This window comes from Thamnophis sirtalis, unplaced genomic scaffold (genome assembly GCF_051295495.1).
Source record: "Thamnophis sirtalis isolate CommonGarterSnake01/CBP01778 unplaced genomic scaffold, rThaSir2_p1.2 scaffold_4, whole genome shotgun sequence".
Lineage (NCBI taxonomy): Eukaryota > Metazoa > Chordata > Lepidosauria > Squamata > Natricidae > Thamnophis > Thamnophis sirtalis.
Window position 1 is genome coordinate 95,197,466 of NW_028261384.1, and position 26,789 is coordinate 95,224,254.

The 26,789-nt window shown below is 39.9% G+C and overlaps 1 protein-coding gene across 2 annotated transcripts; it reads right to left on the reverse strand.

The window, feature by feature from the left end:
- Nucleotides 1–10,827: 10,827 nt before the first annotated feature.
- NR1D1 (nuclear receptor subfamily 1 group D member 1) lies at nucleotides 10,828–23,488 on the reverse strand. Of its 2 annotated transcripts, XM_014074150.2 has the most exons (8): nucleotides 23,138–23,488; nucleotides 17,292–17,624; nucleotides 16,855–16,943; nucleotides 15,770–15,914; nucleotides 14,490–15,049; nucleotides 13,358–13,543; nucleotides 11,812–12,022; nucleotides 10,828–11,287 (listed from the first exon to the last, which is right to left on the reverse strand). In XM_014074150.2, exons 1-8 carry the CDS (start codon nucleotides 23,196–23,198, stop codon nucleotides 11,091–11,093), a joined length of 1,782 nt encoding a protein of 593 aa, XP_013929625.2. In that variant the 5' UTR covers nucleotides 23,199–23,488; the 3' UTR covers nucleotides 10,828–11,090. The 2 variants fall into 2 exon arrangements, with proteins under 2 accessions (XP_013929625.2, XP_087569601.1); XM_087713475.1 differs by lacking the exon at nucleotides 13,358–13,543.
- Between the last annotated feature and the right edge of the window lie 3,301 nt (nucleotides 23,489–26,789).

Consider the following 26,789-nt stretch of genomic DNA (forward strand, 5'->3'; position numbering starts at 1 on the left):
CTCATTAATTTAGTGTTGTGCTTATGTGGTTGTGACTGGTTGTTGGAAAATAGAACCTCTGAAGTTCTGGCCAGCAGTTTAGCTTTATGGGAACATTATTTGGAGAAGGGGAGTAGGGTAAATTGTGATTGACCAGGCCTTACAACTCCATTTCAATAGCCACCAGCCCTGCCTTTAATCCTGGATTTTTGCCTCTTGGCTGATGCTTGGGGAAGGTGGAGCAATTGGTACCTAGGCCCATATTTGACATGGAACATCCAGTTACGAATTCCCACTCTAAAGATTTGCCCTTGGAGGAGGTATTTCTAAAGGAAAACAAAAAAAAACAAGATAACAACCACCAGCTTCCCGCTTTCTTCCTATCTTTTTCACCTTTAATGCAAGCCAGACTGTGATCACCTTAATGCAAGTATTTTGGCACTTAACACTGTCCATAGATCAGATTTCTCTATCTCTCCTAAACTGCTTTATCTGTGATAGATCCATTTCTCGTCAAATTAATAGCCAGACTTTTTCTTTTTTCTGCAACTGTAATATAATGTTATTCGGGAGAGGGGTATATTTTTATTCCCCCCCTCCCTTGCTCTTTCTCTCTGTCACATGGTTTCCGTTGGAAAAAAAACCCTTTACCTCTTACCTCATTCAAGACGCCGTGGGAAATGTTACGTGATGGGTTGGGTGCATGTTGGATGTACCATCTGAAGGTTCAGAGGCCGGCGCATGGAGAACTCAGCTCCAATTTAAGCTAATATACAGAAATATATATATATATATATAAATATGTATAATTTTTTTTAATTAAGGAAAATCTTTGTACGGGTCTGTTCACAAAAAGGAAAAATCACACAAACAAAAATTTGGGTTGGAAAAGACATAATGCTTTTTTGTTTGTTTGTTTGATTTTTGCTTTATTTTTATCATCTTTAAATGACATGGGGTTAAATGGGGAAGTAATTGCTGGGCTTGAATTGAAGGGAGTCTGGGGTGATAAATGCCAGCAGTCATACTGAATAATATTCAAGGCAATACCTGTTCCCCAGTCGTCAAATGTGATTTTGAATACAGATCTTAACAGTCTCATGTTTTTTTTCTTAAAAAAAAAAAAAAAGCAAGTTTCTAACTGCTATGGTAGTGAAGACAGCTTATGAGGCCCAATGAATCCTCAGAACAGACCTTAACTGGGATTTCCAGTGGTGTATAGAATACATACCTCTGGTGCAGAAACAGAATACATTATGCAAAATAAGCCCACGTTTTTCTTAATTATTCCATTTTTCTTAGAGCAGCATTCAGCTTTTCTTGATTTGGGAGTTAGATGTTTGTGTTTAAAGTGCATAGGAAACACCATGCCCAGTTGTTGTTCCACCAGCTATTTCCCCAAGGAATAAAACTGGGTCCATTGAAATAATGTATCTTGAGAAGATGCAGAAGTTTTGCCTTGAAGATATGAGCTAATCTTGGATTTCTTTGATGGAGGAAACTTATTTTGTTCAGCATAGAAGCTGAAGAAACTTGCCTGAAAATATCCCCAAAGCCTCATATCCATGCAATAACAATTTGAAAAGCATCCAAAGATGAGGAACTTTATAGCCTGGTTGACTAATTTCAAAGACTGGTGTTTTCTTATATTACTTATAACATGCTATTCCCTGTTAAACCTACACAATATGCACATGGCTTATTAGAAATGTAAGTTCCTTCATACTTAATCCAGCTTTTCTCAGAAATAGCTAGTTTATTCAGACCACTTAGCACTGCCCTTTCTTGCTGCAACCCTCATTGTTTTGCCCTTCTCTAATATTACCCATTCCTTCTAAAATCTGTATTGGTCCCATGAAACAGGCTTGCAAGTCTTTGGTAAACAGTTCCCTTCTTACATTAATCTTCCCTGTGCAATAAAATGAGGTATGTGTGCTTGTGTGTATGAGAGAGCATGTGCATTGTGTTTGTTCCTGTGTCTGTGAGAGACAGAGGTTAATTAGGCTGAACTCGTAACCAGAAGGAAATCCTATCAAAATCACTGGATTTGCTTCAACATGGCCATTAAAATTCTTTTGCTAGGCCCTGCTCCTGTATCTTAAAAGGTTTGACAGAAAATACACTCTTTGGACTTGAATATAAGACTCACTTTATGGACATACATTTCTGCCTTAAATGGAAGCAGACCAGTGTCCTCTGTAGCTCAGTATTCTCTCCTTGGGCGGGCAGCAACTCCCCAATACTTCAGGCCGCTTTCCCCAGCGATGGCATCTTAGAGTCAAGCAGAACGTGAGGCCGGAGAGCAGTGAAGTGAAGAGATCTGACTGTTTGGGTTTCTAGCAATTCAGAATCCTCCACAAAAGGTAGGGCTGCATTTTTCATGGAAACGTCATTTTCTGCTTCCTCTTGTAGAGAGTGAGCGTCAGATTCTGGTAATTGGGGCTGTTACAAACTGAATGTGGGTCCTCTCTGGTCCCACTGCAAGTGCTCCGCCACAGAAGTTTATATAGCACTTATCCAGAGATTTATGTAGCACTTATTCACAAGAACAGCCCTTGTTTAGTTCCAGGTTGGGGGTTTTGACTGCTATATTTACTTTTGGTGGTGCAATTGGGTAATGTTAGACCATGGAAACAACTATCTTGAAGGAGTATTCGGTAAGGGAAGCACAGTATTTGATTAAAACAGGAGGAATTGGCTGTGATCTACAGGTTCCTCTGTGCTGTCCTTGTTTTGCTTCAGGAGCCCAGATCTCTCTCCTGTGCTAAGATAATCACAATTTATTACGTTTTTAAATAGTGCCCAGTGTTAGTATAACCATCCAAAGCAGTTTCCCCTTTTCTTGATAGACTTTTTTCATACAATCATTACACTTAGCATTATTATTAGGCTGGCTTCATACGTTATGTTAAGATACAATGCGATTTTCCTTGATTTTAGCTTAGCATGTTGTATGAAACTTGGTCATCTTTTTAAGCCATAGTTCATGGTTTAGCATGTTTTATGAACTCAGCTAATTTATTCATTAAATCATGGTTAAAACATATAATGTGTGAACCCAGCCTTAATCTGCTGCTTTCCCACTATGCAAGACCCATTCTTATTCAGAATTAAATATGGATGCTTCCCTATAAGGCCATAATTTTCCTTAGCTTTTTTTCAATGCTTTCTTTCCTTGGCTCTTCCTGTGGAAATCTTTTAGGAATTTTTGCAGATGTGAGTAGTGGGAACCAGCTTTCTGGCCAGAAAAGAGTTACAACAAAAGCTGAAATCTGAAATTGAAACTCAATGAATAAATAAAATAGAATATTAGGTATCGATTTGTGACTCCCAGCAGCTTGTAATTCTTGCACTGTCCTTCGACTTTATGTAGTCTTGTTAAACAGTCTTGTTAAAAAAGCAATGTGCTGTACCAAGTTTTCAGGCAGGAGCTTTTTCCTACTTAACCATTTTCCAATTGTATTTTAAAAATCAATCTGTTATTACTGCAATAGTATTTCAGCCCCACACCCACCTGCTGTCCATGATTGGGCTGGTGGCATACAACTGTTGTAAATAAAGGAAACAAAAAATCTCCTTAAATTTCTATGCATCTCAGGGACTTGTCTTGAAATCAGATCTCTGAGATGTGTATTCCCTCACTGGAATATTGAATAACCTTTGACAAGGAAAAAATATATTCAGAATTACCCATGTAATCAGGAATTGAACTCAACTCAAGCTACTCCTTTAGCTTTTTATACTCTTTCCCCCCATCTATTTATTCATTCTAAACTAAAAAAATATATAATGCATCCCAGATATCACAGAAACATGTCAGAAGGTGTTTACTGGCTAACTAATTTTCTATCCTTATTCATATTTCATTCAGGGAGCGGTACAGCTTTCACTAATGTATCTGCACTACACAAAGCTGGTTAGTATTCCCAACCCATTCTTGTCCATTTCAGAAATTGAGATGCTTTGCAAGGTATGTAATTTCTAAGCCTCAAGCATGTTTGTTAGCATATGCCTTCCATGCTAATGATTTTCTGTTATGAATGAGCTGCTATTGAGTTGAACGTGATCACATAAACAATGTTTTTACTGAATCATTTGACAAATTCAGTAGATCTTAGGATGACCGAATGTGTGAAACCCTGCTTGGGTCAGTGATGAATGTAGCATTTGAAAGAGTTGAGTGTTGCTTGAGGGAGAATTGAGGTCTTTAGATGTACATTACATGCATTAAATACAGTCAATTCACTTGTAAAAGGAGTTCGAAATAATATCAATTCAGTTAGGTTATAAAAGAGTTGGAATGATCAGCTGAAAAAAGATCTAAAAAGCAGCATAAGGGCAAGCTGAAAAAAATCCAGCCCTTTGAAATTCTCTTCTTAAAAAATTTCTTCTTTTTGCTCACATAAGATGGAATGTTTGTCCCAAGCTGGCACCTACAACAAACGTGGCCAGTATACAAAATATTTTTGATCTTCCTTTGGAAGCAGTGCATTTATGGCCATTGTGCTTCTTACATGGCATTTTGAAAATTTCTAGAGTATTCCAGGGTGCTCTGCCTAGTTATTTAGGACAAGAAATCCTGCACAAATAAGCATGAATAATGCCTTTTTCTGAGGATTTTTTCAAAAGTTGTTGCTTTTTTTCTGCAATCAGACCTAGCCAGTTTGCTAAATGTTCTCCATAAAAATTCAGAGTGAAAATATTAATTGGCTCAAACATCTGGGTTGATTCTAAAGTTCAGCTTCCATAAATTCCATTTAATTGAGTTGAAGCCAAAGTATTGCAGACAACAACCCAAATAAATCCTTTTTCAGATTACCTTTTAATTGATAAATTTATCTTCAGCCTTAATTTTATACCATTGTATTCCAATTGTCTAAATTCTCATGGTGTCCAAGTGCGGGGCTGTTTGCTTCCAAAGAGAGAGGCAGAAAAACAAGATTCCTGAAACCGAGCATTCGACAAAACTATTTAAAGTGTTTGGAAGGTCTCGTATTTCTTCTTATTTTCAGTTAGAATAAGAATAAGCAATACATAAAAAATAAAAAGCTGATTTTGACCTAGAATAACGGTTTTTAAGATCTTCTTCCCCAGCCTGCCTGCCAAAAACTGTTCCAGTGTATTTGGCTTTCTTGCCTCAGGTCAGACGCCTCTTTGTTCTTTTTTCCTTCCTCGCTTTCCCTCCCCACTGATCAAGGAGTCCCAACTGGACAGTCTCACATTGAAAGACACACATTATTCTCTAGTGCTAGTTCTTGACTTACTACTCTCCCTCAGCAGCCAGCCTTTCAAGTACTTATCCAAAATTCTGCCACATAGTTCTTTAAAAGAGAAAAATAAACCTCTGGAGGTTAATGCCATTTCTTTTGATAACGGAGAAATGAACTACAGGTAATTCTCATTTATCCCTGGCAATTTAAATGATGTGGTTGTTAAGTGAAACTGATTGTCCTTGCGATCTTATGTCAGTTTCCTTTGCTTTACAGACCTGCAAAGGTTATAAATGCAAGGATTGCATAGTTTTTTTTCATTACTGTCATAACTTTGGCAGTTGCTAAACAAGGATTACCTATATATTTCTGCTGCCTGCAACGGGCTGCAGAAACTAAGGCTCTCTTGCCACTTATAACCCTCCTTGCCAGGCTGAAAAGGGCTGCAGAAACTAAGGCTCTCTTGCCACTTATAACCCTCCTTGCCAGGCTGAAAAGGTTTGCATAGGTATCTAATCTGCAACTTACCCCTTAAACCCGGAAGCCTAAAAAACAGATCTCAAATAATCTTCCTATCATTACCTTATTCCAAACTCCACCTTCAGTTAGAACTAATACCTTTCCCCCTTCTTTTTGGAGAGGGGGTTGAGCTGAGTTTGCTTTGCTACTTGTACTGTAGAAATTATAGGTTCCAGCATCCTCTTTGGCAGCTCAGGGCCCTAAAGGATTTTTATTTTAAACTCGGACAGCAGAAGAAAAACGAATGTCATCCAAAGGCAGGTTGTTCTTCACTTCTTGCAGATTGAGCAAAGGCAGAAGCCGTGAAACAGTTTAGGCATTGTGGTGCTGCCAGGAGACCCCGCTGAGGCCAGAGCTGGTCACATGTATTCTTTATCTCAATGAGTATGTTATTCTGACCGTTGGTGGTGTTCCTACATAAACATCTTCCTGGTATATGAGAAAGATATGCTCTGGTTTATGGTGACCCCAGATGTGTCCCTAACACACTATCAGCATTGGCTCGTGTCTAAATGTGTATGTTTTACTTGTAATAATGAAAATGAGGGACTTGTGAATCTGCAGTGTAAATTACCTCAGATGTATGGGTGTCCAATCTTGTGGTTTTAAGCTAACAAAATCTGTATGTATTTTAATATTTTTAAGAGGTACAAACATATCTAGTACAAATTTGCTTCTCTATGAAAAGAAGGTTCCTGTCTCATACACACATGCCAGTGTGTCTCCTTCTATCATGCCGGTTTTGCATTCCCTGTTTGTAGACAGGTTTGTTCTCTCCCATACTAAGAATATTATATTCCTACTATGCCCGGCTGAATATACCTGAAAGCTAGAAGTACTGAGCCTTGCCTATTCTCTGGGTTCAAACTGTTCTGCCAAGCATTTGTGGCAGAGTTGAGGAATATCTTAAATGTAGGTATATGTGTTTCTGTATGTTTGCAGATATTTTCCTTCTTGATGTTAACCTTACCTCATTTTCCCCATTCTTGTTTGTTTCTGTCTCAAACACGTTTGTCATTTGGCCTCACTTCACCAATATTTCATATTCCCCCTCATCTTGTCAGGGCAGCTGAAGTAGGGCAGATTCAAGCCTCAGTGCTACCCCCATCTTGAGGTCAGTTCTCTACACTCATCTTTCTAGAAGCCTTAATAATACTCTGTAAGTTGCCAGCAAGGACACACTTTCACACATCAATCAAGTGAACAGTCTGTTCAGCATTTGTAATTCTGTAAATATTTTATATATAACCCAACTTGGAAACTAATTCTGCCTTGAAAAGGTGTAATTGGAACATCTTAATGTTTGGAATCTACAAAGCATGTAAAAATGCCCCTGGTTATCAGGGAGGAGGGGGCAGGATAAAAATTCCTCATTGCCTTATACCAAATAGTACAGCCTCTATAAAATAGTATTTGAGTACTTTGATTTATGAATTTCCCACGCATACTCAACTTCAAGATGTAAGATCGGCTTTGTAGTCCTGAGAAAATAGTCACAGATGGTATTACCTTGGATGAAGGAGCCTGAACATATTTAGGTGTGTATATATAATACATATAGTTGAACTGAAAAGGAACAGCTTCTATTTCGACTCTGCCTGAAATGAGTGGGACTGCTCATTCATTTCAGTGAGCTTGTGCAGAACCTCCTGCTTGACTTCATCTCGAGCATATATATATATATATATTTAATAAGTATAGTTCTTTCAACTGTGCACAAATATCTTATGTATACAAAGTGTAAACCGCACTTTGCACAAGTTTGTTCTACATGCAGAGCCTCCTGCCAAAGTCTCAAATGGAAGGCAGTGTAGGGGGAAGACAAATGTCAGCTATTTGTTTTGGTTTATTTGTCTTGGCTAATTATTATACTACTTTAGTTGGTGTGTTTGGTTGTCCCTATGAGGCTCTGAAAGGAATGAGAGATGGTCTGTCCAATTAGAAACATTTCTGTGATTTCAGCTTAGGTGCCCTGTATAGAGTTATGAACCCTTCATTGTTCTTGCCTAGCAAGCTGAAGTGATCTGGCTAAATTCTGTATTCCCTTAAATAATTTGAGAAACTAGGCTCTTGGTTTCTTTTCTTAAGATAGAAAGCTAAGCCTGAGGTATTAAGAAAAATTAAAAAAGTGATTTTTCATCTTTTGAAACCATGAGACTTTGGATGATGATGTGGTTGACATTTCTGTGATAGTGGCTTGTTAGGTAGCATTATTGTTAAATAGCAATAGTTTGTGAATGAACTAGCACAGTTTATCGCTTCAACTAGAACAGTGTTTCTCAACCTTGGCAACTTGAAGATGTCTGGACTTCAACTCCCAGCATTCGCTGGCTGGGGAATTCTGGGAGTTGAAGTCCAGACATCTTCAAGTAGCCAAGGTTGAGAAACACTGAACTAGAATTTACAACACTGGATTAATTCAGACTTTATAGTTTAAATCGACATCTTTGGAGTATGATCAAGTAATAGCATCATGTTGTGAAACAATCAGCTTTATTTGGTTGTATCTTACAAGGAAAAGGCAAGGACCCCCCTTTTCACAATGATTACTTAATTGTTAAGACAGACATTATAGCCAAAGTAAACCTTTTCAGCCTGGCCAACATCACTATGTCAGCTGTGAGGAATGAATGCATTTTGCACCCCCTTAAGCTTTTAAAATGGCACAGATAGTCCTCGACTTAAGACCACAATTGTCACTAAGTGATGCAGTCATCAAGCAAGTCACACCTGATTTTATGACCTTTTTGCTGCTGTCATTATCTGAATCAGCTGTTAAGCAAATACGACTTCCTCCATTGACTTTGCTTATTGCAAATCAGCTGGGAAGATCATATATGGCAGTTACATGATCCTGGGGTACTGCAACTATCAGAAATACATGTTAGTTGCAAAGAACCAAAATTGTGATTATATGACCGCAGGCATGCTGGCCGCAGTGATTATAAGACCAAGGACTGTCATAAGTCACTTTTATCAACACCATCGTAACTTCAAATGGTCACTAAATGAATGGACATAAGTCAAGGACTACCTGTATGTCTGTTTTTTAGGATCTTGATTGTAGTCCTCATTTAGAACACTCTTCTCTCCACCAGCACATACATAACACCACCTCCTAAGGGGAGCTGAAATAGCTTTTGCATAAGGAGTTTGAATGCAGAAAGGTAGAATTCCCCCCCACCCCCTTTGTACTAGAGATTTATATATGCAAGACACTCTACGCAAGAAAGCTGCTAATGGAGAAAGGAGGCCTCTGACTTAATTCCTTTGTGCCGGTTTACCTAGAGAGGGCACTGTCCCCCATCTTATGTCAGCTGGGGTAGGAGGGTACATAGGCTGCTGCCTAAGTCATAACTTATCCTTAACGTGATGTGAAAATCTCAGGGTGTGAATCCCTCCCACGACACTTCATACTTTGATACTTTGCCACCTCAGGTGTCATTCTTCCCTGTCATGCCATGCTCACATTTTACCCAGAGTTCAGTGCAAGGAACACAGTATCTCTCCCACCTCTTTTGTACGCCATACTACTTGTATGGGAGAAGCAATCTGTAGTAAAAGTGTTGCTTCTTAGGGCAGTGGCCCAAAATTCCTTCCTCCATCCACGCGGGGCACTTAATGACTGGGTAAGAAGCAGATTTTTCCCCATTATACACTTATTCATGTTGGGGGGGGGGAGAGAAACTGATTATTATTCCCACACCTCCTCTCAGTATTTCTTTGCCAATACATACCTCATGCAATCCTATAAATGGTATCCCACTACCTTCTTCACCATCACCCCAGCCAGTCTTTCTTTCTAAAAGGGTTTTTTTTTAAAAAAATTTTGAATCCAGATTATCATCAAAGATTATGGAAGAATAAAAAGGAGTTTCCAATAAAGGAGGCAACTTTTTACTTAACTTTATACTTAAACCCCCAATATACTATGCATCGTGGTTTTCCCCCTCGCAGTCCAGAGCAGGGAAAGAAACTGTGAGCAGGGAGTTAGTGAATGTACATTTGGGAGATGGGGTTTTCTGAAGGGGGGTTGGGTTATGGGGGAAGAGTCCAGAGGGAAGGAAAAAACAGGTGGGGAAAGTGTTCCCTCTGCCTCATCCCTTTCCCCCTTCTCCCTTAGTGTCTTTTTCTTTTTTCTGTTTCTGTTTTTCTTCCTTTCCTTTTCCTTTTTTTTGCATCTGGGAAGCAGGAAGCTGCTGATGTAAAAAATACGACAATCACAATTTGTCTGTGACGTGCGATTTTGAAGAAAAAAAAAACCCTGAAAAGTCTGGGGCAGGGGAAAAAAATAACCCTTTTTGTGTTTTTGGTCAGGATTTTAAAGAAAGATATTTTTATGGTAATTGTTGCTGGTCTATTTTACTATATATTTATGTAATAAATATATGATTAAAAAACAAACAAACCTACCCTTAAACAAAGACAAAAAAAAACCTCACAGCCCCAACTGACTTTTGGTGTTTCATTTCTGGTAAAATGGTGGCTGGCATAACATCCTTTCTTTTAATCGCCAAAACTGAGTACAAGGTTGGGCTGAAATCCGTTCTCTTCTAACTATTTTACCCATCAAAGCCTCTCTTAATGGGTAAAACCTCTCCTACACACAGAAAGTTCACCAAGCTGTGGAAAGAGAGGCCAATTTGCCAGCATACCTAATTGCCTCATTTTGTTTAAATTTAATCTGATAATGGGTGATCATTTATTCTTTTTTTCTTTTTGCTAGTCAGGAGTATTTCAAAAAAAGGTGGTTTAGTTATTTCCCTTGCATTTCTACTGACAAGGGACATTATTTCAAAATTATTGAAGCCCTTTAAGTGGCATCTATTACAAAAGGAATTTGTAGGTCTCCTACACCAAAGGAAAAGTTAAAAAAGATGAGCATTTTAAGGAATCAATAAGGCAGGTGAGCTTGCTCACCTAGCAGTTTTTACAGGACTTCAAACCACATCACCCTCCCTAGAAAAAGCCAGTGGGGCTCCAGTTATCCACCTCTTTCTTAAGATTTGCTTTCCATCTGGTGGCAGCCAAAGGATCATGCCACACTTGATCCCAATCCCCACAGCGGTTTCAATTTGAGAGAGCAACAAGTGAACAAAAGAAGGAAGACAACCACCCAGAGAATTTGATTTCATTGTATTTGTCTCCTGAAGTTGGCACCACAGCCAGGAAGAGGGGTATTCTCTTCACACAGTTCCAATATACACGGATATATTTACAAAGGCGGTTGTGCTGTTTGTTTCTGAGCAGGCAGGAGTAGCAGTTGCTATGCCCGCATAAATAGATAGCCAGGTCCAGGCCCAAAATAGTCTGGTTAGTGCAATAAAGCAGGGAGAATTGGTCAGGAGCCTGGACTCGCAGTATTTCTGCCCTCGCTATCTTCTACTGAGCATCAATGCGGAAGGAGAGAAGCTTTTCGGAGTGCATGTTGAGGGTGCGCAGATCAGGCAGTTTCAAGAGCAGTTTAGTAAAGCGGGATGTCTCCTGGGGGTGATTCTTGAGGATGAGGGCTCGCAGCGCCCGGATCAGAGTTTCCTGCAGCCGCTCCACCGATGCTGGGTTCTCAATGCCTGAGCGATCTACATTGGGGAGGAATGGACAGTAAGTACTGCGGAGGAATGCTGCAAAGGAAGTACATAAAACCAGAGTCCAGGATGCAGTATCAGAAATGTCTAGCCTCCCTCCAGGTCACAAGAATGCCCAATTGTAACAGAAAATCATGTCAAAGATGATCTGCAAATCACAATCCTTGAAACATAGTTGGTTGTTATTTCTAAAGAACCATCGACATGCATCCTACTTCAGAACAAATGAAGGTTTTGTCCCCGAGGACATAACATTGCTAAAATATGATGTTGAAGGGAGAACTGGGATAGAAGAGGAATATGGAGAATTTCAGTTACATCTACAAAGTTTCTAGTATTTGGAAGGTAGGGATCTGGGGGTTATATTTTGGTAGTGAAGAATCACAAATTTGGAGGTATGAAAGCCATTGGCAAGGACAGCAAACGAATGAAAACTAGCTATGCTGGGAAAAGGATGCATCAAAAAGTCTGTATGTTTGAAGTGGAATTCCCACCAATCTAGGTCAATGGATACTTGCCTGCAGAGATCAGCACCACTGCTGTGAAGAGGCCCAGTTCTTCTTCAGATAGTTGCAAGGCACTAAGCTTCTCACTGAACTCAAACATGGATGTTAACAAGTCATCCATGCCCATCCCCCACAACTCTTCAAGGTTGTACTTTGTGCGGCTCATGAACGTTACAGTTTGCTCCTTGACATTGAAAAGGGAGGCAAACCGAACCATCAGCACCTGGGGATGGAGAGAAAAGATAAAAAAGAACTTTCAGAATATAAGTATGCTCCCACAAATACTAGTCAAGTGCATTTTTCTATTTTTTTAAAAAACACCAAAATGACATAAGAAACTTTGATATTATGATTACAATTTAGGAAGAATTATAATTGCAATTTGTGCCTTTCATGCCATGGCAACAACTTCAGACTCAAAATGAAGAATCTTACTATATCAATCACTTGATGTCATTCACTGCTATGAAAAAAACATCAATATGACTACATACTTAAGAAACATGGAGGCTTACACACACACACACACATACAGAGCTTACTTCACAATGGTCATAATTCAATGTTGTGCTCAAGTTTTCCATGCATACAAGTTTTGAGATGTAACTCACCATTTTACAATACTCAAGTTTCCTACCAAGAATCTTACAAAATGCTTCCAAAGCCAATGGATTTAAGAATCTAATGCAAACTATCATAGCATAAATCTTGAGAGAGAGATGACAATCCCATGAGCTAAAGCATGAAGTTACTTTTAAGCTTTCTTCGCTACTATGTATATAAATATCCACATTCCCAGTAAAACATATCTGACATATTGGTATGAATTATGTTGACGGCTTAATTTTATTTTGAAGTTGTAAGTTTCACTCTATGTCAATAAATATGTAGTAGCATTGGAAAACATTTGCATAGTAACACCAGGACCAATGGCATCCATAAGAACTCGTTTTTGTTTTTATGAAAAGGCAAAGGTGTGTTGTGCCACAAAAGCCACTCGTTTTGAGTATACATGAAGATACAAAAGGAGAATTTCTGATACTGCTGAGATTGCCCAGGCACACAAACAATCCCATTCCTTACAGATGTTGGTAAGGATTAGCCCTAACCATTTTCTCCACTATTAATTTGCAAAAAAATGATCTTAAATCATCTCTCAAATTAGGTTGCAAAACCACAAGGTGGCTGTTTTTTCTTTCAAAGATCTCAAAAGAAAAATGATTTGTCAGAATTTCAGCCGAAATTCTTTTCCTGGTTTTTTCAAAACACTTATTTTGCTCTTGGTGTGGCTAGGTTACAGCTTCCCAGAAGCAGACCATCCTGATAACAATCTTTTAATTATTTTATATTTGAGAAAGAAGCCAATATATAATGTCTTTCCAATGCTTTCTCGGTTGTTAAAAAAAAAGATGGAAATTTGTGATGGGATTTAAAAACAACCTTTGCTCTGCCCTGTTTACAAATACCAAGTAGGTTTTCGGGAAGAAGTATTTCCCAGTACAGAATATGAATAGCTTGTGACTAAGGAGGATCTTAGCGTAGGTGGAAATTTTCCTACCTCGAATGTGCCAGCTTTGAGTAGTGAGACTTGGTCATGTTGTGACAGCTCCTGAAATCCCGGAATGTGTTTAGCAAATTCCACAACTTCTCGTACAGCTGACACAAAGCTCAGTGAGAAATCCTCCCAAATCTCCTGAAATGTGCGGCCACTATAACCATGAGGATGACAATTCACTGGGCAAGCCTGTTGGGAGGGGAAATAGTCATGTAAGGACAAATAAGGGTATGGATTTAAGTGGTTGGAAATAGGTAAGCCTGCAAAAAAAGAAAGCTTCTAAGCACTATTTTTGATTGTGTGCATACATTTTTTCCATTCTAAGAAAAAAAACTTTTCCTTTCTTACTGCTAATTGTGATGTACATTCTTAAATAAAATTTTAGCAAACTTTAATTTCCTTATTGCTCATTTTCTTTTTTTAAAAAAAATCATGAAAACTTAAGCTTTTACGTAGTAATAGTGCAACCACAGTAAAATACTGAGGATTTTTGATGCGCATATCCCTTCCACTGCACTCATATAATTGAACAAGCATGATTAATCTCCTGCCAATATTTTGGACAGATACCTCTTAAATAATGGCAACCTCTGATTGCACACCCAAGGTTTTTAATGGGGCAAATTCTCTGACCTTCACTCGAACGAAGGTCATAGGGCTCTGAAAGATTACTGATCACTATTCCAAATGGGTGGGCATTATTTTTTATTTAAAAAAAATATTCCAGTTGTTGTTTGCTGAAGGATCCACAATCGTTTATGCAATAAAAAGAAATTCTTCATATTTTTCTTGAAGCAGAAAGCTTCAAGAACAGATGGGAAAATAAATACTTTTCCCTGGGGTAAATAAGCAGCAACTTTCTTAAGGGACCAGAACAACTGATCCAATTTTAATAAATAATAAACATCCAGAACATAAAAATAGTGGAGACAAAAATACACCCAAATCACATGATGAATAATTAACCAAATAGCTAAGATAAACATAACTTTCTTGATTTGAATTTCATTCCCATCCCAGGGAAGTACTTGATTTTCTGGCCACATTAACCCCAACCAGCATCAGCATCAGAACAATTTAGCAACAATCGAATTTGAAAGGCAAATGGGAACTTCCATGGCAAAGTAACACTTACCAAGACTCTGGTTTCGTCTTGCTTAAGGGAGAGGTCTGTTTCCCCAGAGGGGCAAAACCTATGTCCATGGATATTCTGATGGCAAGCAGGTCTAGAGGCAGAGCCAGTGTTCCAGTTGTCATTCTGAAGATGCAGCCCATTGGTGCCATTAATCAACCAATTGTTGTCCCAACTAGGAGAACTGTTACTCCCTGTGGGTGGTTGGGGCCCTGTGGGCAGTTTGTCATGGGCATAAACAAAAATTTCTTTGTGGGCTTTAGCCACTTGTGCGATGACATCCTCCATGACATCTCCAGGGCTTGGGGATCGTGGAGGTGTCAGCTGCTGGGAGTAGCAAGGAGAAATCTGGGGAGGGGAGGCTGCACGGGACGGTGGGGAAGAAGGTGCCGGTTGAGACTGGTGGCCCAGCAAGAGGGTACTGGGCTGCGGATGTCCTGTGGGGAGATTCTCAGGGAGGCACTGTGCACTCAGTTGATTATTAGCCATGTTGTTCATTGCGCTCTGCATCTCAGCCAACATCCTTTGCTTCTCACGCTTGGGGATGCGCCCAAATCGTACGGCTGCACAGACACAGAGAAAAGATGACAATACATGAAATATTTGTGTGGAATCCAAGAATCAACATGGGTTTTCTAATCCATGACTTTTCTTAGAAGCAAAAACTGTTCCAAAAATCAAAACAGGAATTGGGTAATCTTCATCTTCAAAGACTTTCCATTGATGGACCCAGGAAAGAACCTATGTGCCTTTTTCTTTTGGTGACAAAGGAAACAATGGCAGGATAAACTGTTCAAGGGAAATCTGGGGATTTCACACATATCTAATTCCTTAGAGTTTGATGGCATTTAAAAATTATATAAATATATAAAAAATCCACAAGACTGTAATATTTGCTCTGTCCAAAACAACCCCCCCACATAACCTTCCCCTAACCCTTCAGCAGTGCTGCCTAAGTGCACCATGCGAGTGTTTGATCCAAATATCTCAAGGAGGTACATCACCACGGACAAAGGCGGTAACATTGACATTCCTCTCTCCCCACCATCTCTTGCCATTTTCTCCTTTTAGGGACCCTCTGGGGCCAAGAACATCTGCACCAAAGTGTAGATCAGAAGAATTACAGATGGAAGACAACCCAAAACCTCTGTAGTATAGTGCGTATGATTTATCCTTTGGTGCAGATCTTCTGAGATCACCCAGAGGGCCCACCAAAAGGTTTACACTAAAGCTAGACTGTTGTTCTTCCTGAGATCTCTTAATTTTCTGCTGCAAGAACTCACCATCACGAGACATGCCAACCCTCAGACACTTCTTAAAGCGACACTGCTGGCAACGATTCCGGTTGATGCGGACAATGCTGCAGGTCTCATTTTTCAGGCACTTTTTGTATTGGATGTTCTGCTGAATGCTGCGCCGAAAGAAACCCTGCAGATGTGAGAGACAAGTATTTTATTTAACCTGGGCAATGGGGCAGCTATGTCTGATTGCTAATCCTTAGGATGCATGTTTCAATACATCTCTCTTGAGATTGTGAAGCAGAATGTAACTGCAAGTGCTTTTGGTGTAAACATTCTCAAGCATATTCTTTTTCACCCAACAATTCTCTTACATGCTTGACTCGAAGAAAAAAGGCTAGAAACCTCAATAGTTTATAAATGTCTAGAGCAATCCCAACCATGGCAACTTGAAGACTGGTGGATTTTAACTCCCCAAAATCTCCATATTGATTGACAGTTGAAAACTGAAATTGAAAATTGAAAGTTGCTTAGGTTCCGAAACACTGGTCTACAGTGTTAATCTGAGAGGAGAAAAGAACTACATTTGCTATTTACCTACATAAAGTATGACACTTTTATCCATAGTAATTGCAAGTAAGAGGCTCTAAAAATAGTGCATTGTATTGCCTTCATATTAAAATATTTTTTTACAGCTGAAGCAGAATTTACTGCAGAAGAATTTTATACTCTGCTTAGCTGCATGTCACTTATTCAAGGCATTCTTGCAGCTATGCCATCTAGAAATGCTGACAATTTTCATTATCCCTAAATAATACATCTTGGAATTTCCCTATTAAGTATCAGTGCACCAGGAGTCCCAGTCAACTCTGAGGCAGTTCTACTAGATGAGCAGGTAAGTAATCAAATCACACTATAAATCTTTGATGTCACTAAGAGCAATCAAAAGACAGACCTGATCTCTAGAGCATAATATGCTTCTAGAGCATAATATCCTCAAAAATGCTACTTATGGTCTCAAGCAGCTCTCAATTTCATCAAAGACTTCTAAAAAAGATATGTTCTCATAGATTCATTTGTGTGAAAGAGAGACATATATTCTTCTTGTTCAAAGTATTGGAAAGTCTTACCTTGCAGCCTTCACAGGCATGGACACCATAATGAAAGCCAGAAGCAACATCACCACAAACTTTACATAGAAGGACCATCCCATTGAGTTCTGAAAGAGAAAGAGAGACAAAAGCTATGAGATTCTTTGTTTGAAGACTAGATTGACAATTCTACAGCTTCAGCCTCTTCAACACTGGTGAGCTTTCAAACATTGGATGCACATGGCTGGTTTTGAAAAACGCAGCAGGAATCAATGTTGTCAAAAAGGCAACAGTGATAGATTGAAGTACCTGAATCCCATAGTCTGCCAAAAGAGCTGGTAGTTGATGGAACTGTAAGCCCACAACTATCCTGCGAGATGTGGTCATCTCAACATTCACTCTCAAATCCATGCTCACCTCAGCATCCTCAATCTGATCCCATCCCCCAAAGCGCAGCCTTCCAGTTCATCACTCACTCGTGATGCTGCTGCTGGTGCTTTTGATAGGGGAAACACGCCTCCCATCATCCAAGGTCACTTGGAGTCCCACTGGAGAACCTCCAGAGCTGTAGGAAGAGGAGGAAGACGACGACGGGGAGGCATCATCATTAAGTCCAGCCGAATTACTCCCATAAAGGCGTCCAGAATCCTGCACCAGAGATCCTGCAGGTGAAGGTGGGAAGTAGTTGGGGAAAGTTGGATGGGAAAACAGTTGGCAGCTACCATTCAAACTGTCACTGCCACACAAAGAGATGGGACTGGTGCGGCTTGGGGAAGATCCATTGGAACCAATGTAACTGATCACGCCACCTGCATAAAGAGGGAAAAAAGAAATTTATGAAAATCTCTCTTACCCTAGAACACCTGAATAGTCTCTTAATTGCTTCTGTCAGGTAACTAGATCTCTCTAGCGCGCCATCTAGGTGAGGACTAATTCCAGGTCAATATTCAAAAAAACAAACACCTTTTGGAGCCAAACCTAAGGGGAAAATGCCAGGATTGCATTTACCAGAATATCTCTAGTCAGTTAGGCTGGGAATTCTGGGAAGGACCATTCTTGCACATTAGGAGAGTTCAGATTAGTGAAGAATGACCAGAGAGACAGATTTTAGAAATGCAGAAGAGAAAGGAAAAGAGAAAGAGAAGAGATGGAAATACATTGCCAAAAGCTGATCTTTTATCTTGAAAAAACACTACTAAAACAGGACATAAAAGAGATTTGTACATTTCTAAATGTAGTAGAGAAAAGAAAATGCTCCATTTATTATACTAGCAGAGAGGCAATGTGGTTCAAGAAATGCTTAGTGAGCAAATAGCTGAAGACTTAGCAAGCTGCTAAGGGTAATAATATGAAGCCTCCCACATACATCAGAGGATTTACTCGGGATTAAATTGCTTCCCTATAGCATATACAGCTAGAACTACTGAGTCATATATGTGTGGCAAGAATTTCATGAGAATACTTTACATTTCATGTCAGCCAGATGAACAAGTGTCTAGAGCGCTGATGTGCCCACCATTCAAGGATGCTTTAGTAAGATTTTTACAGTAGACAGATATTTAGATTAGATGGCCTCCTGGTATCCTCCAGACTTTAAATTTCTATGAGAATATTTCCTTGCTTGTTATAATAAACTGAGTTCAACTGTTTTATCCAGGAATACAGAAGCATTTTTGATTATCAAGGGTAATCATCTCTAGCTAGCATGATATTTAATAAAAGTATGTCAATTCTCATCACCTGCAAATATAATATTGATTTATTTCCTATATGCCTCTCATACAATACTATTTGTTCGAATCATCATATACAAAATAAGTGGCAATTAGCAAATTGGTTTACAATATGGATAAGCAACTTACAAGATGTGGCAGAACAGTGAATGGGAACACAGTGTCCATGTTCTAGAAAGAATTTGCAGAAACTGAACTAGAATGGAGTACATGTAAATAAACTAGGAGTAAGAAAGCAAAGCAGCCCAGTGTATGTGAAGCATGGCAGACTTTTCTTCCCAAACACATCTGGATAAAACTTTATAAAGTTTATTTCCTAGCTGAAAACTCTGAACTCATCTCACCAAAATTACTGCATTTATTTTGCAATCCAATTCTTTCTGCTTTCAGATGTTGACCTATATGTTAAGCTGCAAATGGGGGTGGGGTGGGATAAGGAAAAGGATCAAGCAAACAACTTATAGTAGTGAAACAGGCAGCCAAAATTTCACTGAAAAACAGGTGGAAGCCAAAATAATTATTTCTTTGAAAAAACCCATCACATCCAAAAGATCCATTAAATTGGGAACCTGGTGATTAAAAAAAAGATTCAAGGTTTCAGAACCGGGCCACTTGCCAGGAGGCAAGTATTACTGCCAAGGAATCTTAGAGCAATAAAAAACAAAATCATACATGCCAGAAGGCTTATAAACAAGATCATGTGGGAGAAACAGATTCAGTGCCCAGGTAAGGCCTTTGACAACAAGCCAGTCTTGACTGGGACTGCCAAGCTTTATCTCTGCCAGCTCAGTTATTAGGTGCAGCCCAAGAGCTGGGACTGCTTGCTTAGGTGAAGCTGAAACAATACCAATTATGGCTGGCAATCCAAAAGCTATCTCCTTTGCCAATAGGGAAGAGGGTGGCATGAATTAGCCTTTCCCAAACTGTGGTCTTGGCAAGGATTTCTGGGTTTGCAGTCCCAAAATATCTGAAATGCATCACATTTGAGAAGACTGAACTGCTAGAACTTGCCACTTATGCTCAGCTGCTCTATAAAGCCATCACATCCTATAAAAAAAGGTTAAGATGTCACAAAACTTTAGATAAGATCTCCTAGCTAAGGTCTTCTAAACTTACACTATTTTTTATTATCATAAAGAGAGATACTTCTCACCCCAACTGCCTCCACAAAATATTTTCCACCCAAAACTGGGACTATAGTGAAGAATCCTTCTCCAGAAGGGGAAAAAAGACTTCTGTAATACTTTCCTGCAAATTTTTTTTTAAATGCCCAGGCATCTTTTAGAAGTTGTACCTATTTTATTTTCTGTGCTTCCTAATTACTAAATTTCCTGAATCTGAAATACCAACTGCCCCCACCTCCAGTTCTAGTGTTATGGATAGTATCAATTCATTTCAGGCACACAGCCTCCCAAAGAGACATTCCCTTATGCTCCCAGATACCCATTAGATTAAAAAAGATCTCTAGTAACTATCCTATAGTCCTCAATACACTTGGAAGCTGGCTTCCTTATCCTGTTGAGATTGTAAACTTCTAATCTAGAACTTAATCTTCTTAGAAAACAGGAAAGATCAGGATGGGGGCTAAAGAAATGGGATAATGTCCCCAAATCCTTACATTCATTTCTACCTCTTGCATTACAGTATAAGGGACTTTTTCTCCCTATAAAATGAGCCAGAGGCAACCTACTTATGCACTAATTCACCATTGGTTCTACAGAAATTAGGTTTCAATGAGAGAAAGTGGGAAAACGAGAGATCTCTTTTTTCCTTCTGCAGCTTCAGAAAATAAAAATGGCAATCTGGGTATCAAATGGAATCTGAAGACTGCAAAAAGTGAGATGGGTGGGAACTTACGAAGGACATTCCTTATCAGAAAAAAAAGCACCAATTACAGCACTGCAGCCAAAGGAAATTCTCAGTAACTTTAAAGACAATAAACATTCTGGAAACAACTTCACTATTCCCAGTTTAGACTTTTCCAAATGTCATGCAGCCCAGTATTAATCTGGAACTTTAGTCAATCTCTGAATTTAAGCACAACGACCAGGAAAGTTACCAAGGACAAACAAGGACGAAGACAGTTTAAATTACAGCATCTAGTTGAATTAAGAACTGCTGGGCTGCAGAGACCTGGAAAACAACCAATTCTCTTGGCAAATATCTTCATCATCATGTCTCTGATTTGGATCTAAGGGAGCTGCTGCCAAATTGTAGGCTCAGGGCCTTTTTCTCCTCTGCTCCTATATCCTCTCCTTTACAACACCCTTCCTTCCTAATTTTTAACAGGTAAGCAGCAATGTTTGAAAATCTGCCAGATCACACCATGAAGGGTGGAGCAGGGAATCCCAGTGGAGGAAGCTATGCACATGTGCAGCTGTCCCTCCCAGGAATATTAAAACAGACCATCCCAGGTGAGTCATAGAGAATAAATAATGCTTGAAGGCACAAGACAGCACTGGAAGTTAAGAGAACATCAAGCTGGAGAACTTCCAAATGGGTCTGAAGAAGGGAAAGGTGTGTCATGTCTGTTTGCAATATATGTCACTAGTTTACCCAAGTGGAGGCTTGGGAGTGGCTGTAAATAATGTTGGAGCATTGCCAACATGTTAGTCTTAGATGCAAAGCTAGAGTTTGTCAATTTGTTCCCTTCATGTGGACATTAGACTCAATGGAAAGCTTATAATAAAATTGCATAACACCTCTTTGGATATAAAGGCGTCACAGTGCAGGAAGAGGGGAATTTGATCACTTATTGAAACAGATTAATATATATATTAATAGGTTATGATATATGAAAGATCCCTGTGATGAAATGAACACTAAACACTTTAACCATTTTTGTTAAAGTGAACCTCTGAAAACCAAACCCTAACATATCCAAGTGCACTTTAGGTTAATATATAAACCAACAGGTTTGATTTCTAAAGAAATTCAGCAATATGGATAACTGAGGAAGTCCCCCCCCCCATTTCTCTTCTACTGTGATGACATTAGCAACATCGGTTTTTGCATCAAGTTCAGCTATTTGCAGCTGTTCATAAATTTTCCTCCACAGCTTTACAGCAGCTAATCAGTGTCTTCTTCCAAAATACATAAAGGTGTGTGTTTGTGTGTTTTTAACTTCCCTATCCAGTCTACAGTGCAGGTAATTCCTGTCAGCCTCTTATACAATTAATCAAGGTTAGCTAGGGGCTGCCACCTGGTGTGGTTGGCGGTGGTGGGTGGATAAATAAGCCTCAGAATAAAATGAAGAGGAACCACCAGAATGAAAGATGTTCAAGGGTTGGCATACTCGCATTACTTAATTTTTAGTTTATCTTCGGCACATCCCAAAACGCGGAAAACAGGCGGGTTCAACTCACGCAGTTGGCATTAGGACAGGCCTCATGATTTAACCAGAATTTTCGTATGTCCCAAAGACCTTAGAGCCCAGTTTAATGAATAGGAGACGCGACATTAAGCTTAGCAGGTCGGACGAGTCTCCTCAACGTGTCCCGTTGGCACATGCCCCCCCCCCCCGGCCTCTTCTCTCGCCCCAGCTCCGCCCCTCACGCTTTGCCCTGCCCCTCGCTCTCCATTGGTTCCGATTCCTCCTCCACCCACTAGCAAAAACCACCCCGAACGCCCGCCCAGGAGGGAGGAGACAGGGCACTGTTTCTTCCTGAACGATGACGTTCGAAAACAGGCGTAACTAAAGATGCAATCGAGGCGGGATAGGCCAATGGGTGGCAGGGGCGGGGCCGGTGAGGAAAACAAACTTTGCACGTGGCTGAGTCCGAACACAGGACACGTGAGTCCATCAGTGGGGGAATCCCAAAGAAAAGGATGGGATTCCAGAGGGGGCAACGCCAATAGGGGAAGATCCCCGGGAGCGATCTCTCAGGGCGATAAACACAACGGCCAGGTTGGAATATCGAGAGAGGTTACGAATTTCCTGACTCTCTTAGACGAAAGTTCATTGAAAAAGAAGCAAAACAGCTTCCTTGTCTTCCGGACTGTCCTCGTTTGCCATCTGCCACTCCATTCAAAGGACAAGAAAGGGCGTTGCCCTGCGACTATTAGTGACCCAAGTCCTTTCCGCTTCTCTTAAAACTGATATCTAAACTTTACTTCCCTTTCTACCGATCCCCAAGGGGGAGCCACAGTGCACGTGTGGCAAATGAAATGATCTTTGCCCGGGAGACGAGAACACGGTAGAAGAAAAGATCTAAGCGATTTCCCCCCCTGACTTTCCTCCAACTTCCCAAAGTATATTTTGTGGGGCTGCAGGTTAGGAAAGATTCTTTTATCCCATGTACAGTTAATGAGGTTCAGAAGCAACTTCATTCATAATCGCCCTGTTTTTGTGTGCGTGTGTGTGAGACCCCTGCCTATCCTTCCATTTTATGCTGATAAAACAGACCACGGTTAGTTGGTGCACAAACCAAAACATATCGGAGGAGGCTGAGCTCCGAGACTGGACTTTGTCCTACACGGGTATCAAAGGGTACGTGTGTGAATGATGAGCGTTAAATCACCGGGTTTTTTTTTAGTATAGGAAAATTAAATCGATGCGGGAATCCGAAAGATGAAAAGCGGGGGCTTACCTGGGGCGTTGTTGTTGTCATCCAAAGTTGCCATCCTGTTCAGCTGATAGTTGTCATTCATATCAAGCGACGATGCGAGTTGAGATTCGATTGGTGAGGAGGGAGGAAAGCAAAGGGTTCTCTTTCCCCTCCTCTTTCTTCTTTCCCCCCTGCCCGAAGTTATGTTGCAATGCAAAAGAACTTCAGCTTGCCACGGGATGGTAGCAACCTGCTTCTTTAAACTTTGTAGTTTGCACCAGCACTCAGACTGGAAAGAACTGGAGCTTGGCTGCGCGTGCAAAGATTCTCTCACGCCAGCCGGGAGCTCGATTATGCCGCTGCCTCTCCCTTCGCCTGCAAAATGTTACTCTGCCAAAGCTCACTCTCTCCTTGCAGCTGCGCAGACACCAGCACGCGGCTCAGGAACATCCACCATGTGACTCCTAGGGAGAGCCTCGTGTCCCAGTGACACACTTTCTACTAATGCTGCAGCAACAGCAGGCACATTGCACTGGGCTGCTTTACAGGACTTGAACGCAAGGGTGGCAGGGAGTTGTAGTTTCTCCGTACAGTTTTTTTTTGCGCTTGCGCAGCTATTGATCACGCTTCATCCCTAAACAGTGACTTTGCTTATTTTTGTCGTGCCCGCTTGCCCGAAGAGATCAAAGTTGTTGAAGCTCAAACATACACATCGTGAAAAGAGGGAATATCCATGAAAAACGTGATGCTTTAACATGATGTGTGATAATAAGCTCTGCTCGTCGTCGTACCCCCCCAACTGATTGGCAAAATAGGGTTGGCAAAAGGTCGTGCTGAAATAAATATATTTTTTAAAAAATAATCTTTATTGGTTATACGTTATTTTAATAAGACATACAAATACAGCTTTAAACCTACAACCGCCCCGCCCCCCCACAGTCGTTCACAGCCCAACATTCTTTTCTTCCTCATTGTTTAGTCTCTAACCAGCATCTTCTTGTTAAAAAATTCAGGGATCTATTACAATACCCATGTTCACTTTTAGTTCCCATAGTTAACAGCTGCTATTTAATTTTCCCATTTTTAAGTCCCTGCTGTTCTCTTTGTTGCCCACATATACCATAGGTTCCAGCTAAGATAATGTTCCGTTTCTCCTTTGTCCCTCAGCCAACCCGTCATTCTGTCCATTTCTGCACACTCATAAATCTTTTTAATTATGGCATCTTCCAATGGTATGGTAGTAGATTTCCAAAATTCCACATATGTTATTCTTGCAGCCACAATTATATGTAGGCTCAAATGCCATATAGATTTACTCATGTTTTCTGGTTTTACGCTTAGTAAAAAAATATCTGGTTTCCATTCCATACTTGCTCCGGTAACCTCTCTTAGCCAGTTTTGAATCCTCCAGTATTTCGTGGCCTCAATATAGGACCACCAAACATGGTAGAATGTGCCATCCCTTCTTTCACATTTCCAACACAATGGGGATAACCCAGGAAACATTTTGGCTAACTTCGTTGGGGGAAAATGCCATCTATAAACCATCTTGTATATATTTTCTTTAAATGCTGGAAACATTTTGGCTAACTTCGTTGGGGGAAAATGCCATCTATAAACCATCTTGTATATATTTTCTTTAAATGCTGTAGATATAGTGAGTTTAATATTCTTACTCCATAGATCCCACCATTTACCCATTTCAATCTCATAGCCAAAATTTCTCTCCCATGCTATTAGAAGGCTTTTATCCATCTCTTTAACACCTTGACAGGTCAAAAATTTATAGATCTTTGACATTTTCTTTGTCTCCGCCAAACAAAATCATATCCAACTCCTGAAGGTTTGGGTAGATCCTAAACTGTTCCTTATCGCTTTTAAACCTATTTCTGATCTGTAAATATTCCCACCATTCCAGATTCCTGTCCTGCTGCTCTAATTCCATCTTTGTTTTCATGTTGCCATCTTCTGTCATAATGTTTTTATATATTATGTTTCTTGTCCAATTAAATACACTGGGATGCGTTAAGGCCTCCAACGGTGCCAACCAGCACAGAACCTTAAGACAGTACTTTTTCCTCACCTTTTCCCACATCCCTTTCAAAATCTTCCGAATATAATTTCCCATGAAGTACCTATGGGGGGTATCTCTTTCTTGACAGAGGGAGGCATGCCATCCCTATGGGAGGTCATGTCCCTCTATAGCCAATAAGTGCCTTCTACTCAACATCACCCAATCCTTCACCCATGTCATAATAGCTGCACTATAATATGCTTCCCAGTTGGGTACTCCGAAGCCTCCCAGTTTTTTACATTTTTGCAACATTTGGGCTTTAATCCGTGCTTTCTTGCTCTGCCATATAAATCAAGCCACTATTATCTCCAAGGATTTTTTTTAAAAAATTGTCCAATTTAGTTGGTGCCGTTTGAAACAAAAACAGAAATTTCAGTAGTACATGTGTCTTAACTGTCACAATTGTTTACCACTCCAGTTAATCATATCCTTAGATACTTGTTGTAATAGTTTCATATAGTTATCTACTTTGATGGAGGAACATCTCTCTGTAAACCAAATTCCCAGGTATTGTACTTTATGGGCCCGAAATAAAGATAATTTTTGTTGGGGAATATTTTTAAAAAAGAATAATAATGGGCCTTCTCCAATACAACCGTTTTCTACCGAGTTTTTCCTCCTTACAGTAGCAAACATCCTGTTTTGAAAAATCACTGATTCTTTTTGATAATATTTTTGATCATTATTCACAGAGATACCCAATAGTTTTGTGCTGCCAGCCATGCTGTCAAAAAAGTGCTCAAATGGAAGATATTGGATCTCTATTATCAGTTGAATTCCAAATCCCATCAGGTTGGCTGGTGATACAAGTAGCAGTCTATGGTAGAGATTAGTACTATATACACAGCCCTCTTTTTGGGTAGCAGTATTGTAGCATCCCAAGTGTTTCATACTTCACATGTCTATAATCCTGACCAATATCACACAGTAAGTGACTGTGGAGTGTTAGAGCACCTGGAGGAAATGAATTTATTTCTGGCAAATGGACATCAAATCCTGTGTTATGCTAATTTGGCCTCTCTGAAAGTGGTGTTTAAAATGATCTTTGCAAGGATTTATTCTTAATCTAAAGCAGCTTTCATCAATATCACCCATAATCTTAAAACATGCTGCCTGGAGAGTTGAGTTCAGCTCCTGGGTGGCTGAAATTCAACCATCTTAAAGTTGCTGAGGTTGAGAAACTGTGATGTAAAGACAAACCAGGATCAGGAATTTTCAAACTGTACCTCATCAAAAGCTGAGCAGCTATTTCCTGGTTTGCAGGCAAACATTGCTTCTCCCTCTTCCTAGACAACATTATTGTCTTTTCTCAACTGGTAGCTTCCTGATGTGCTAATGAAAGAACTGTTGGAGTTGAACTCAGATAGCATATCTGGAGAAGATTAACTTCCCATTTTTAAAAATAAATCAAAATAGAGTTATCCTCTCTGAAATGATGTGAAAGAGTGGTAGCCAACCTAGTAACATCCAGATATTTTTGATCTGAACTCCCATCAACGCCAGTATCCTTGCTAATGACAAGGGAATGTAAGAATTGTAGTCCAAAACACCACAAGTTGTCTACCCCTATGTTCCATACTGTCTGCTCAAGAGTTTCATTAAATGCCATGTGCCTTGTGA

Bases quoted from the DNA above. Each gene is read 5' to 3' on its own strand.
- NR1D1 (XM_014074150.2), bottom strand. From the start codon at position 23,198: ATGAATGACAACTATCAGCTGAACAGGATGGCAACTTTGGATGACAAC. The intron at 17,625-23,137 runs GTAAGCCCCCGC...CTCTTTATGCAG, and splicing joins TGACAACAACAACGCCCCAG to GTGGCGTGATCAGTTACATT. The intron at 15,050-15,769 runs GTGAGTTCTTGC...GTGTCTGTGCAG, and splicing joins GGTTGGCATGTCTCGTGATG to CCGTACGATTTGGGCGCATC.